Here is a 13,714-nt window from a genome sequence, read left to right as displayed (position 1 = left end):
AAAGTGCATATATTCTCCACCGGGGTCTTGGTATACGCACGTCTATACCTGACGTAGTGAACTCGGTTAATAATTAAAAAGCATCCATCGTAAATTGGAGCAAGTCTGAATATCAGCAGATTACGCAACATCCGCACTCGGTGGGCTATCAAAGTACAACATCCAGTTCCACAAATCCTCAACATTAAATCCCTCGAAGGGGTACATCTCGTCTAGTCCATTGGGGAGGTCTGCCGTATCCGGCCCAGGCAGCTCTAGGAAAGAATTCGTGTTATTATCCAGCGAAAGGTCTTGCACGGGATGTGTCCAGTCAGGCTGGATCGAGCCCCGCACGTCGGAGACAGGATGGGAGAATGACTGCGCTCTCCGCGGTCCCAACTGGTGAAGTCCGTTAGTTCGGCCGTGGTTGGAGCCGTGGGCTGTTACAGGGGTAACCGGTGCATTGCTCGCTGGAGTAGGGAGAGGGCAGAGAGGATTCGATATTGCCGGTTCTCTAGCAGCCGCCCGTGGCGTGGAAAAGTCGGTATGAGGCCTCTTTTCCTGTAGCTTTAGAGGACTGGACTCTGCTGCTCCCCCTGGCAGTCCCTCCAAGCGACTCTGGATCTGCTCGTAAATCATAGCAAGACCCTCAATATACCTCGGGTCGATATTACACTGCGCGAACCGCGTGCTCGAATAGGAAAGACAAGCCTTCAACAGCTGCATATCCGTAGCCTGTAGCCGCGACGAGGGGTTCTTCAGTAGGTATATGGCGAGCGAAATACAGGCGAGACCAGCAGTGCCAGCGGGTATAAGGCAGCTATCGGACCCGCGATCCTGCAACTCGATGCTGAGTTTCGCAATGGCGCGAGCGCTATTCACGCATACGGTTTCGCCATTCGCGAGACGGAACCGTGATGGGTCGTCTGGACAGTGTTTCATTACCTCTTCTTCGATCTTGGACTTTGGGGCGATGAGTGCGGCGCGGTGCAGGGCTATCATTGTGCCGTGGTACTCGATGGAAAGGAAGGCGATGATGTGGAATTCGTCGTTCGAGCAGATGATGTCGTTTCCCGGACGGAGCTCAGAGGGGATTTGGTTCGCCCAGGAGAGAAGGCCGCGGTCGAGGCGTGCTGTGTCGAGGAGGATCTGTCGATCGGTACTGTTGCTTTGGGACGTCGAGCGACGGTAGCTGTAGAGGTGCTGGCTGATGCTGCCTTGGTAATGCGCCAGCCCCAAGTGCCATTGGAGGAAACGGTTTTTTGTGCTTGTTAGTGACTCTGGCTGGGCCATGAGATCGTCTGGTATAAGTGTTGGCCATCCGGAGGCGAGATGCATTACTTTCTCGAAGGAGCAGCAGACTGCCCAGATGTGGGTATGCAGATTATGCTCGGCGGATTCCTTGCATGTGTGTTTTGATGGACGATGAAGTCCAAGGGTGTACGCAATTCTGATGGCCATTCCTAGCGTTTGCCAGGCCAGACCCTCTTGATTGTGGCCACGGTAGGCAATGGTAAATAGTAGGAGAGCCTGAACTGTGGGCACATAGGGCACGACGATGATATGCGCCAGCAGGCTCGCAGCAGCGTGGAGATAGCGCTCGCCTTCTTCTGTCGGGCATTGGGAGTCCTCATCGACACCGATGCTCATAACGAGGTAGGTAGAGACGAGAATTGGAATATCATCTCGAGGTAGCGTTTTGAAATCAGCCACCGTAGCCAGTTGATCGATACTGGCTGTGAGGGCGGCTAGGCTGAAGAAAGGGTACAGTGGATATATTCGCGACTGGTAAACAGCGAGAAAGCGCCCTCGTCTCTGAGCATCAGGCAGGTCAGGGAGCATCAAAGCCAGGGCGATGTCTAATTCCTCGGCATGCCGCATGCCATGCCGAAAGAAGCCGGACACAGGCTTCATCCGCACTGCCTTGAAGTAGACATCCAGCGACTTGGCGAGACATTGTGAGCTGCTTCCTCCCAGGATCTTGGTGCGATTTGTGCCCTGCTCGGTGTTGACCGAAGTATCAAAGGGCTGGCGAACGGGCGACTCTTCGCTGTCAGGGCCAGCTTCACCCTCGCCAGTCTGTGCATGTCGGGCAGGGCTTAATCCTGATCCTGATACAGTCTCCTGTGACGCTCCATTCACTGGTGCAGTAGTTATGTTGTTCTGCCCTTTCTCGGGCAGCTCCAGCCATTCGCGCACTCCAGGGCATCCAGGTCGCTGGGGGTCAGTGGTAACACAGGACTGATTCCTGGCCCGACAGTTTCGACATTTAGGATACTCGGCGTCGCATTTCACCTTTCGCTGGCGGCATATATTGCATGCCATTGACAGGCGCGGCCGCTTTGCCGGGGGTGGTCGGTCCATTGTGCATGTAGTCCTCTGTTCACGGAGCAACCGAGCTCTGTATAACCCCCGAGGGCACTGCGTCAATATCTGGGTCTCGCTAGCTGCATCTGTATGCCCCGCGGGGAAGCGGCCGGTTTGCGGGGCCGGAGCGTGGGGTTTGTCTCCATTCTGACCAGGATTTCCGGAGGATGTCTGGGAATTACCTCGGCCAACAGTTCGGCTCCAATCGGCGCTGAGGGATTGAGCATTATGCGCCGAAGGCTAGGATATTGGAGACATGCAAAGTCCAATCAGAAGCAGAATGATTACTCCATCTGGAGAGTATGACTCGCTGACCCTGCAGGTCGTCTCATGGGCAACGGTCACCTCCGATGGATAGTTCTTTGGCTTCTTTACATACTTCAATGCCTATCATGATCTCAACGACAGCATGTATTCAAGATATCACACATGATGATGTCGAAGATAGTGGTCCCGGTATCGCTGGCAGCGTGCATTTGTGCCCCGTTCTACATGCCCTACTCCAGATCGCGCAGCATCTCGAGAGATCACCGATGGGCTCTACACAGGTACAACAAAGAGTTCCTGGTTGCTGGAGAAATTTCCTGACACAAAACAGGTCTAGGAAATACCCTGCGATGGGTCCATTCTTCCACATGTATTGACTGCAGTACAACTGCTCCAAATCTGCGCTGACCTTGGAGGCTTTCGGGCTGTAACTATCTATTTATTATTTGTAATTATTTGTTGGGCTCCTTGGATCGGACTTAGGCCATTGAGATTAAATGAATGATGTGGTATATATTGCTTAGCCCTTATGGGCAAAGCTCGAACAGAATGAATCCTAGTCTCCTCTACGGAAACAGCCAGTTTATTCGGTCCAGTGAATTGCATGTCTATTGGAAGCGTCTGATCTATATAAATGGGAGAATTACAGAACTGGGGTACTCTCCACCACAATGAATAAAGTGTTTCCCACGATTCAGCTCATGCTCCGGCCTGGGCTTCGACCACGTCTTATACTCAGCGATACTAGGGAACTGGCCGGACACCTGAAATAATTAGCATCGTTTAGATGGTTCATAAAGGAAGAGGGATAACTCACCCTAACGCTGATGGTCTCCCCAGCCTCGAAATCCACACCCATCGCCCAGATCCCGATCTCTAGTTTGACAATATCCCCCGGAGTCACTTTGTCCTGGCGCGAGTGAGGATGGAACGGGAACTGGGGATGGATGCTCTTCTCTTTGTCAATAGCACGGTGTGACGCCCTCAAGATGCCCGTAGAGCCGAGGTGCAGGTTCAGACTGGCCTGCTCTTTCTGCGGGATATCGTCGATTGACTTGACCGGGGTGGCCTGGAAGGGGAAGTTGAGATGCATCAACGGCTTTCCATTCTTATCCTTCTTGCGAATAATAACGAAGACTGTAAAGTCATCTTGGTCCTCCGAGGACATGTACAGCACAGCCTTTGGAAGACCGATTAACCGAGATGGTTTGTCAAAGGTGTACGAAAACTCGGCGAAGCTGGAGGACGACGCTGAATCATACGAGAGTTTCTCGTAGGCTTGAACCGGGCTGGTATTCAGTGTCTGCGATGACAAGAAGAGCTCGCGATATTGGGTGCTCGGGGCTGGAAAGTCCTCCAGGACGATATTGTCGATGGCCTCTCGATCGCCGAACTGCAGTGCAGACCACCGCACTTTGGGTGTTTTCTCCCAGCCATTCTCAATTCCCTTCAAATATCGATCGAAGAAGACAAGAAGCTCGTCCATGGATTCGGGGCAGCTGTACAGCTCGTACCACTCCTGCTTGCTGCCCCATTGGATCCATTTCTTGTCGTGCGGCACCTGCAGCCAGCCACGGATTGAGCCCATTGTATGTATAGAGCTAACATCAGAGCCCCTTATATAGACCGGACAGTCGACCTTGGTCATATCAGCCCGCTTATCCTCCCAGAATGGACTCGAGACTGGAGACCGGCGGTACATCTCTTCAAAGTCCTCAATACCTGAGCTCGATTGTCCGCGCACGATCTCGTTGGTGATAAGATCGAAATTGCTCATGGAGAACCATCCACCTCTGCAGAACTGCTCTCGGTATATATCTCCTGATCCCTCCCATGGCGCAATAGCCTTCAAAGACGGGGGCTGCTGCGCGGCAATGAACCATTGCGAGATAGCCAGGGCCGAATTCCCAGCCATGCCAACAGACCCATTACACCAGTCCATCTTGGCAATGGCTTCAACAACATCATATCCATCCTCCGCATCCTGAGCGCCCATAACGCCAATCAAACCATCGCTATTCCCTGCTCCACGGGTATCGACACTGATAATCGCATACCCCCGCGGACACCAGGCCTGGGGGTCCAGACCCTCGAATTTCTCCAGCCCACTGAGGTCAGAGCGCGGCACGCAGCAGTTCCAGACACACATGGGCAGCATATCCAGCGCACTGTACTTCTTCCCGTAGAATGACCAGCTGAGCACGGCGGGGACTTTCTCACTCGACTCGGCGGGGCGGTAGATATCTGCGTAGAGCCTGGCGCCATCGCGCATGACCATCTCGACGTCATGATCAATGCGGATCGCGCTTTTAAGCGGCTTCGCATTGAATCCGTTCCATCCTGCGGGGAGAATCTCGGATTTGGGATTGAATTCGACGTAGCCGTTCTCGCCTACCTTGGGCGGCTTGATGCGTTTGTATGCGGCTTGGACGGGGGGCGGCATGGTGTTAACTTGACAATTCGGATTGAACGATATTGACGTGGTTGGCTTATTTCTAGCTGCTGGTGTCTTGTACTTTTTATAAAATTATCTTGAATCCCCCGCATGTCCCCCACATCCGACCTGATCGTCTATACAAGACTTCGGGGCTTTAGCGCCCGAACCCTCGGCAGCCCTAATGCGGGGGATTCGGAGTGCCCCGAGCCCAACACCATGCGCCGAGAGGATTATTGCAAGCAATCTCGGAGATGGAGGAGAATGCCCAGCCTACGGACGTTTACTTAAGTGATTTTTGAACACCCACCAGAAGATCCGCAAACCAGACAGACCAGCAAAGTCAATACCCTATCACAGCCTACCATTATACACCATGTCCACCACTACCATCCAGGAAATCGCAGAGGCGACTCAGGAGTCATACACCGTGAAGGATCTCGTTGACTTCAGCGACCGCCACTATGGCGACTGGCGCGACGAGTTCCATAAAAACGGCTGCGTCGTGATCAAGAACGTCATCAGCCCTGAAAAGGCCCAGTACTACTGCGACAAGCAGATCCAGTGGCTGAAGAACTTTGACCTGGGCTTCGATGAGAAGGATGAAAGTACCTGGACTGCCGAGCATCTCCCTGTTAGTTTCAAAGGAGGGTAGGTCACCCAAGCCCAAAGGTGTACGCAGTTATTAATTGGCCTAGGATGTACTTCGCGTACGGCTCAACCCACGAGAAGATGGCATGGGAAGCGCGCTCGGAGCCCGCCGTGATCGATATCTTCGAGAAGCTCTGGGAGACTAAAGAGCTGCTCTGCTCGTTTGACGGGCTGAACATCTCGCTTCCCCGTCGGAAGGACCTGAACTGGAGCCCGTGGCCGCATTGCGACCAGAACCCTAACCGGAAGGGGTACGTCTCCATGCACTCTATATCTTTATAGGGCCTGTTACTAACGTCGTGCAGAATGCAAGCTGTCCAAGGACTGCTCAACTTCGCACCTAACGGCCCCAAAGACGGCGGTCTGATGCTAATGAAAGGCTCCGCGAAACTCTTCGACGAGTTCTTCGCCCAGAAGCGCGACGCGTACGACCATGAAGACGCACCACCACCCGAGCTCAAATATATGGATCTCTTCCTCTTCCACCAGAAGGATCTGAAATGGTTCGAAGAGCGGGGATGCGAGCTGGTGAAAATCAACATGGAGCCTGGAGACTTTGTCCTCTGGGACTCGAGGACGATGCACTATGCCTGCTTGCCTGAGGGCGATCAGATTCGGCATGTGCAGTATGTCTGTATGACGCCGAAACGGTTTGCGACGGAGAAGGCGCTGGAGTTGAAGAAGCAGTGCTTTGAGAATTATATGGGGACTACGCATTGGCCGCATTGGTGGGTTTATGCTTTCTTTCTAGTGTGATTTGTGGCATCGATGGCTAATTTCGTGTCTAGCAATATTCGTCCGGCGTCGGAGAAACCGATGAGGAATGGGGAGGTGTGCCCTAAGTATAGGACAGAACCGTTTGAGAAGCCAGAGTTGACGGATTCAGTGCTGAAGCTGGCTGGTGTGCGGGCTTACTAGGAGATATGCTCATAGCATTTGGCAGAATATTGAATCACTTTTTATACAACTATTTCGATCTGATGTAGAACTGTACTGCTGGTGATAGCGCCATGAGGACATCACACTTCTGTTACAAGAACTGTAGTGCTAGTGATAGCGTCATGAGGACATCACATTTCTGTTACAATGCATCACCAGGCCTAACCAAGCCATTGATCAACATGGGTATGCCTTACCCCGGACTCTTCAAATCCGGGGCGCCTCCGAGGTCCTGAACAGTTTCGGAGCCCTGACGGCGACCGCCGAGATAGCCCCCGAATCTGGCCAAGGCTCGTCCCTCGGGATGCGGAGGCGTTCAGGAGCTTGGATCCTGGGCAAGGCCGTTATCTGGGGATGTCAACATCGGCACAGTGGAGAACCTGGGGTTGAGCTGTCTAATACGTGGCGGTTAACTGGCTTGGGATTGTTGCGAGCATTCTGGGCATCTGGATATATACCACGCTTTTCCCACCCCTGTCTGCCGCTCCAACTGGGACACTCATACAGTATACAATACTGTCGTCGCAATGGCTGACTCTACCAAAGCCGATATCAGCCACGTCGAACATCTTGAAGATGGCGGAGCCACGCCCAACAAGAGGAAGGTTATGGGGACTGTGAAGCTCACGGAGGGCAAGATCGTTTATATCCCCACGCCAACGGCGGATCCCAGAGGTGAGCGTTCACCTGTATTCCCTGGGGAGGATGCTGAACTTGGTAGACCCCCTTAATATGGCAATGTGGCAAAAGTGGATTGTGCTTGTGGTCATCTCCATCTGTGAGTAGATTCTCCTCGTATTCTGTGTTCCACTCTCATGTCTCAGTTTCGACACTCGGTCTCGCTCTGGTCAGTGGGTTTGGGGGACTCTTGGGCTTCTATATCCCGGAGTACAGCGCGCTGGGCAAGGACTATGAGGATATCACACATTTAATGACCTATCCGACTTTGTTCATGTACGCCGTCCATTCTACAAGGGCTGTTCATTTACTAAAAGTCCAGGGGCATTGGAAATCTAATCGGAATGCCGGTCGCGATTGGTGTTGGCCGACGAATCGTCCTTTTAGTATCAACCATCATCCTTGTCGTCGGAGCAATCCTCTGCGCTCTCGAAAAGACCTACGAGTGGCATCTCTGGTCACGGTGCGTGGTGGGCCTAGCTGCCGGGCAAAGCGAAGCCCTCGTTCCCATGATAACCCAGGTAGCTTGACACAGCTCCTCCATTGAAGCTAAATATTTACTGGTTAACAGGAGATATTCTTCCTCCACGAACGCAGCAAAGCTCTCATGGGCCAGCAGGCTATCCAGGTCAGTCTAACAGCAGTTTGGACTCTATTCGCCAGTGAAATTGCCAATGCCATTACGCCACAGTGGTGGTACGGCCTCGGTGCTATACTCTCTGGTGCACAGCTTGTCCTTGCGTTCTTCTTCCTTCCCGAGACAAAATACGAACGCACTCTTGCATCCTTCCAGGAGGGGGACTCTGGCGAAGATACAGATGGGACTGAGGCTATCAAAGGAGGACAAGCCGGGGCCTGCACTGAGCGTCCACCGCTGGACTTCGAACGGTATGCGCCGCGGACGTGGAAGTCTGATATGCGTCTTTGGATCGGGAAACCGGATTGGGTGAAGGTTTGGGAAGTTCTACGGGTAAGCCATCTTCTTTATACTATTATATACCTGCCGATATGTAACTGACCTTCTATAGCAAACATTCGAGCTCCTTCTCTTCCCCAATGTCTTCTGGGCCCTCTGCCTAAACGGCCTGACAATAGGGACAAACATCGCCATCGGAACAACATACGCCACGATCCTCCAGGCTCCTCCATACAACTGGCCCAACAGAAGCACTAGCTACGTGAACTGCGGGCAAATCGTCGTCGCCCTTGCCGCCCTCCCCGTCCTTGGCCACGGATCCGACTACATAGTGAAGTACTTCGCAAAGCGCAACAACGGGTTGCACGAGCCAGAAAGAAGAATAATATCTCTGATCTTCCCGATTATTGTTGGGACGTTCACCGCCGTCCTCTACGGCCAGGGGGGCCAGTATCCGGAGCAGTACCACTGGTTCATCTACGTCTGGGCCGTGGCCGCGTATTACTTCTGCTTCGTGGGTGCCAATATCGTCGCGATCACGTATCTCCTTGATAGCTATCCAGCGCGCGCGGGGCCGCTGTTGGTTATTATCTGTGCGTTTCGGGGGATTATATCATTTGGGACAAGCTATGGGACTGCGAGGTTTGTGGAGACTCATGGGTATGACGGGGCCTTTGGGACGTTTGCGGGTTTGACTGCTGCTTTGGGGGTGTGTGGGATTCCAGTTTATATCTGGGGGAAGAAGATTAGGGGGTTGACTGGGAAGTTTGCGAGGGATGCTATTATTTCTTGAGATTCTATACTTGCTTGGTTGCTTAGGGTTGGTCGTGCCGCTTGCTAGTATGTGGCCTGTTTGATGGGCTGGCTGTGGACTTGCTCTCTTCGATACACTCAATCATCTATCTGGAATATCACCTCCGTGGTATCCTAGGACGGGTCTTGGTATTCGGGGTATCTAGTGTAAATGGACGAATACAGCTATATCCCGGCGGGCCATATGTCTAGGCAAGCCACGCGCCGGGGAATCTGCAGAACCCATCAATTCCTTCAATTGGATAAATATCGTATTCTTCGGTCTTGGGCTAATGGGAAAACTGTATATTGTAGCAAGAATCACAAGCTCCGGTGGTGGGATACAAGTAGTGGCAGATCATCCAGGGCCGATCACCTGCCGATCTCAGACAATTGAACGATATTCTACCCTACAGGATGAAGATCGACATGCTTGGACGTCTTTCAGTCCTTTTCGGGCTTATATCTATTCTTCCTGTGGCATTTGCGTGGACTAATCCGATCCGCAACCCTGGAGGGAGTGACCCCTTCATTGCGTACTCAGGCGGCTACTACTACCTTCTCACCACCGAATGGACCGATGTCCAGATCTCGCGGTCTACAACGGTCGAGGGTCTGAAAACTGCAACTAGCAAGGTCATCTACTCAGACACTACGTCTTCTCGATGCTGTAATGTCTGGGCGCCGGAGGTGCACTATCTCGGCGGGAGGTGGTACGTCTACTTTACAGCAGGGAATGGAGATAACCTAGATGGGCAGAGATTGCACGTTCTCGCAGGTATGGGCAGTTTTTATTTAGACACATATAGATTCTCCTGGGTGGATAAATAATCATAAACAGGTGGCTCGAGTCCTTGGGATGACTACTCCTACGCAGGCCAACTAACAACCGAATGGTCAATCGACGCCTCGATCCTGCGCTTTAATGACTGGGGCATATTCCTCATGTACTCGTGCTTCCACGGGGTATCATATCAATCCATCTGCCTCCAGCAGCTCGGGTCCGACTACACCTCCCTCACCGGCTCGATCTCGGTAATATCACAACCAACCCTCGGCTTCGAAACGCATGGCACCCCCGTCAACGAGGGACCCGTCGCTCTGTACTATAATGGCGTGACCTACATCATCTACTCGGCCTCCTACTGCTGGACCCCATACTACTGTCTCGGGCAGCTAACGTGGGACGGTGTCACGAACCCAATGAGCGCGAGCGCATGGAGCAAGTATAACGGCTGTGTCTTTTCGAGCGCGAATGGGAACTACGGTTCCGGGCACAATTCGTTCTTTCAGAGTCCGGATGCGTCTCAGACTTGGATTGCGTATCACGCGACCAGTAATAGTGCGGGTGCTTGTGATGATAGTCGGTATACGATGGTGCAGTTGGTAGGGACGCATAGTGATGGCAGCCCTAATCTGGGGGTGCCTGTGGATTGGGCGCATGCTTATGGTGAGCCGAGTGGGTGAGGCATGTCTAGTTATTCTATGACGGATCGGTTGAACGCCGGGGATTTGTTGATACCATGAGGGACTGGGGATATTTGGCCGCTAATGCCGGTGGGGTTGCCCATAGCACGTCGGATATGTGGGCAATGCATGCAGGTATTTAGGCTAAGATGTATATGCCAAGAAGCTGATCGACATTGGTTTATCTAAATGGCACGAGAAAGGAGTCAGTCCCCGCATCCAAACAGGCGGCGTAAAGTGCAATCCGTCCGTGGGGGTATATAGAGGCAGCCGCCTCCCGCAGCGTAGTCCGTTCGCTATCTCTTTAGGGCTCCATACCACCCATCATGAAATCGCCCAGTCTCCCAACAATATTGCAAATTATCGCAATTGTGGGTGCCACTCTCGCGTCCGCCGACCGCACCTACACCAACCCCATCCTGCCCGGCTGGCATTCAGACCCTTCGTGTGTCTACGTAACGGAGCAAGAGACCTTCTTCTGCGTAGCATCAACGTTCATCGCCTTCCCAGGTCTTCCACTCTACGCCAGCAAGGACCTCGAGAACTGGGAACTCGCCAGCAACATCTTCAACCGACCGGGCCAGATCCCTGACACCGCCGACACCGAGGGCCAGCAGGGAGGGATATATGCCCCGACCCTGCGCTACCGCAATGGCACTTTCTACCTCATCGTCTCAAACCTAGGACCTAGCATTAAGGGCCTAGTGTTTACATCCACCGATCCCTACAGCGACGCCGCGTGGAGCGATCCCCTCGTCTTTCCGGTCCACGGAATCGACCCGGATATATTCTGGGACGACGACGGACAGGTCTACGTAACCTCTGCCGACAATAGCATGATCCAGCATTACTCTCTCGACCTCGCAAGCGGCGAAATCGGGCCAGTGACGTATCTGTGGAACGGAACAGGTGGTGCAAGCCCCGAGGGACCGCATCTCTACCGCAAAGATGGGTACTACTACCTGCTCATAGCAGAGGGAGGAACGGAGACAAACCACGCTGTGACTATGGCACGCTCAGAGTCCCGCACGGGACCCTGGGAGCCTTGTCCAGATAACCCGGTCTTGACGAATCGCAATACGACCCAGTACTTCCAGACCGTCGGGCATGCTGACTTGTTCGAAGACGGCAATGGAAACTGGTGGGGGGTTGCGCTCTCTACGCGCTCGGGGCCTGAATGGCTTAACTATCCCATGGGCCGAGAGACGATCTTGACTTCGGGGACGTGGGAGGAGAAAGGCTGGCCCGTTCTACAGCCTGTTCGGGGTGTGATGCGTGCTCCTTTGCCGCCAAAGAGTGAAGTAGACCGTCCGATTAACGAGCCAGAACATCTTACCTTCGCACCTGGGTCTGATATTCCCAGGAATCTTGTCTACTGGCGGTTGCCGGACGAGTCGAGTTATGTTGTTTCCCCAGAGGGGCACCCGCATACACTCCGTCTGAGACCCTCGGTTTATGGGCCGTCGTATAATGCATCCTCTGTTACGGATCCGATTACCTTTATTGCGAGACGGCAAACGGATACACTTTTTTCTTTCAGCGTGGACCTAGAGTTTGCACCGAGGTCTCCGAACGTTGAGGCAGGGGTTAGTCTGTTCCTAACGCAGGAACAGCACGTTGACCTTAGCATTGCCCATATTTCCCATTCACGAATTCTCCAGTTCAAAACATATGGGCGAGGGAATTACGATGGCCCACTGCGTAATGTCACCGTGGATATTCCGAGGAACTGGGGCAATAAAACAGTTTCCTTGAGTGTGGAGGCTGTGGACGATGAGACGTACCTCTTTTCGGCATCTTTGGCATCGAAGCCAGGTAATAGTATTCCGGTTGGTACGGTTGATGCTAGAGTGGTCTCTGGAGACACTGGGCGGTTTACAGGTATGAAATGTCCCCTTTTCAATTTTTGCTCTTAGAATTTGACTAACGAACTAGGTACTCTGGTTGGTGTTTATGCTTCTTACGGCGGTCATGGCCAGAGGGCTAGTACAAGTCAGGCCAAAGGTCTTGACACAGAAGCTGACTTTGCATATTTCAGCAACTGGACATACGAGGGACTGGGCCAAAAGGTCGATTATGACAACATTGTACCTAGTTACTAAGGGTCATACAACAGTACCCACGGCCAGCAATACAATAAGACAACACACCACATCACATTTCGTTCCAAGGGCAAAGGCAAACTGTAATCTAACTATCACTTTCCCTTGCCGGGTCGCTCATCCTAACCAGTTCCAGCATGTCATGCGTGGCATCACATTCCTTCTTCAAGGCCACCAGAGCACGAACAGCTGCAGAAACCTCGTCTGCGAGGGGAGTCATCTGTCGAAGGGAATTCAATGTCCTCTCCCATTCCAAATGTCCAGCAATTATAACTCGTCTATTTTCGCTATTATTTTCCTTTCTCCTCTCCAGTTTGCGAGCAATACAGGCGTGCGTAGTGGGAGGCGCGAATGTAGCCGTATCACCGCTGTCCTTGGTCGTATTCGTCGTATCCGGGTTGGCTTCATCGGTAGACTGACTCTCAAGCCAATTCATAGCGTCTTTGTAGTCCCAGTCTAGGTAGGACGGTTCGGTAGATTCATCTGGTGAGGGTGGACAATAGGCAAAGGACAATCCGCATGCCCTACAAGGGACAATATGGCTATTGATAAGACACTCCGGCCGGATTGTCTGGGTGCAGGTAGGGCATCGGGGCGTGGGATTCGACGGCGTATTGCTCTCGCTCTGTTGTGTTTGTATGGGTCCAACGTTCACTGGTAAAACAGGCAGCGGTCCTATGTGTTTCTGGTCAATACATGAGTCCTGGACCGGGCCCTGGCATTTCGGGCATTTCCGGGTATCTGTTGGAGACATTCTTCGGCTCCTTTAGGATAAGAGGGCTGCTAGACTTCGAAGGATTGTAGGTTGGATCTTAACGATGCTATTGTATTTGTAATGGTTTTTGTAGTCAACAGAATGACAGGGGATCAAAGCTGGTGCATGAATTCAAGTGTGCTTTCATTGTTCCTTCTCTTTTGAGGTTTTATGAGCTGAGACTACTAGACAATGCTTTATGTGAACCATGATGTTATGAGAATTTCTCTATAGTAAGCGTTGCTTTTCAGCAAATAGAACCCTTCGGGCCTAATTCCTTTAGTGTTGAATAAGTGAATGAATGTTCACTGCATTGCTTTCTGGAATAACTGCGCCTAACATGTCGATGTCAGAACTCCACAGAGCAG

At 52.5% G+C, this 13,714-nt stretch overlaps 7 protein-coding genes across 7 annotated transcripts; 4 read left to right on the top strand and 3 right to left on the bottom strand.

Annotated features, from left to right (window-relative positions):
- Positions 1–120: 120 nt before the first annotated feature.
- Positions 121–2,343, bottom strand: ASPVEDRAFT_142510 (uncharacterized protein; the record flags this gene model as incomplete). Its single annotated transcript, XM_040807843.1, has 3 exons — positions 121–491; positions 558–1,589; positions 1,713–2,343. 3 exons carry the CDS (start codon positions 2,341–2,343, stop codon positions 121–123), a joined length of 2,034 nt encoding a protein of 677 aa, XP_040673288.1.
- Positions 2,344–3,239: 896 nt separating this feature from the next.
- ASPVEDRAFT_56881 (CocE/NonD family hydrolase) lies at positions 3,240–5,056 on the bottom strand (the record flags this gene model as incomplete). The annotated part of the gene is made up of 2 exons (XM_040815268.1): positions 3,240–3,377; positions 3,431–5,056. 2 exons carry the CDS (start codon positions 5,054–5,056, stop codon positions 3,240–3,242), a joined length of 1,764 nt encoding a protein of 587 aa, XP_040673287.1.
- A 250-nt stretch (positions 5,057–5,306) lies between these two features.
- On the top strand, positions 5,307–6,664 carry ASPVEDRAFT_155359 (uncharacterized protein). The gene is made up of 4 exons (XM_040808456.1): positions 5,307–5,698; positions 5,746–5,949; positions 6,004–6,426; positions 6,487–6,664. Exons 1-4 carry the CDS (start codon positions 5,424–5,426, stop codon positions 6,614–6,616), a joined length of 1,032 nt encoding a protein of 343 aa, XP_040673286.1. The 5' UTR covers positions 5,307–5,423; the 3' UTR covers positions 6,617–6,664.
- Positions 6,665–7,004: 340 nt separating this feature from the next.
- On the top strand, positions 7,005–9,266 carry ASPVEDRAFT_155358 (uncharacterized protein). Its single transcript, XM_040808455.1, has 6 exons — positions 7,005–7,312; positions 7,359–7,415; positions 7,462–7,591; positions 7,638–7,836; positions 7,887–8,285; positions 8,344–9,266. The coding sequence occupies exons 1-6, from the start codon at positions 7,165–7,167 to the stop codon at positions 9,022–9,024; spliced, it is 1,614 nt and encodes a 537-aa protein (XP_040673285.1). The 5' UTR covers positions 7,005–7,164; the 3' UTR covers positions 9,025–9,266.
- Positions 9,267–9,452: 186 nt separating this feature from the next.
- Positions 9,453–10,490, top strand: ASPVEDRAFT_142019 (glycoside hydrolase family 43 protein; the record flags this gene model as incomplete). The annotated part of the gene is made up of 2 exons (XM_040807792.1): positions 9,453–9,801; positions 9,865–10,490. 2 exons carry the CDS (start codon positions 9,453–9,455, stop codon positions 10,488–10,490), a joined length of 975 nt encoding a protein of 324 aa, XP_040673284.1.
- A 326-nt stretch (positions 10,491–10,816) lies between these two features.
- ASPVEDRAFT_88769 (glycoside hydrolase family 43 protein) lies at positions 10,817–12,592 on the top strand (the record flags this gene model as incomplete). The annotated part of the gene is made up of 2 exons (XM_040818409.1): positions 10,817–12,371; positions 12,426–12,592. The coding sequence occupies 2 exons, from the start codon at positions 10,817–10,819 to the stop codon at positions 12,590–12,592; spliced, it is 1,722 nt and encodes a 573-aa protein (XP_040673283.1).
- An 88-nt stretch (positions 12,593–12,680) lies between these two features.
- Positions 12,681–13,346, bottom strand: ASPVEDRAFT_33740 (uncharacterized protein; the record flags this gene model as incomplete). Its single annotated transcript, XM_040810775.1, has 1 exon — positions 12,681–13,346. One exon carries the CDS (start codon positions 13,344–13,346, stop codon positions 12,681–12,683), a length of 666 nt encoding a protein of 221 aa, XP_040673282.1.
- Between the last annotated feature and the right edge of the window lie 368 nt (positions 13,347–13,714).

Source organism: Aspergillus versicolor (genome assembly GCF_001890125.1).
Source record: "Aspergillus versicolor CBS 583.65 unplaced genomic scaffold ASPVEscaffold_13, whole genome shotgun sequence".
Classification (NCBI taxonomy): Eukaryota; Fungi; Ascomycota; class Eurotiomycetes; order Eurotiales; family Aspergillaceae; genus Aspergillus; species Aspergillus versicolor.
This window is presented reverse-complemented; position numbering and strand designations above follow the sequence as displayed.

Coding starts and splice junctions, on each gene's coding strand:
- ASPVEDRAFT_155359 (XM_040808456.1), top strand. CDS start 5,424: ATGTCCACCACTACCATCCAGGAAATCGCAGAGGCGACTCAGGAGTCA. Junction 5,699..5,745: donor CCTGTTAGTTTCAAAGGAGG/GTAGGTCACCCA, acceptor TAATTGGCCTAG/GATGTACTTCGCGTACGGCT. Junction 5,950..6,003: donor CAGAACCCTAACCGGAAGGG/GTACGTCTCCAT, acceptor AACGTCGTGCAG/AATGCAAGCTGTCCAAGGAC.
- ASPVEDRAFT_155358 (XM_040808455.1), top strand. CDS start 7,165: ATGGCTGACTCTACCAAAGCCGATATCAGCCACGTCGAACATCTTGAA. Junction 7,416..7,461: donor GCTTGTGGTCATCTCCATCT/GTGAGTAGATTC, acceptor CTCATGTCTCAG/TTTCGACACTCGGTCTCGCT. Junction 7,837..7,886: donor TCGTTCCCATGATAACCCAG/GTAGCTTGACAC, acceptor ACTGGTTAACAG/GAGATATTCTTCCTCCACGA.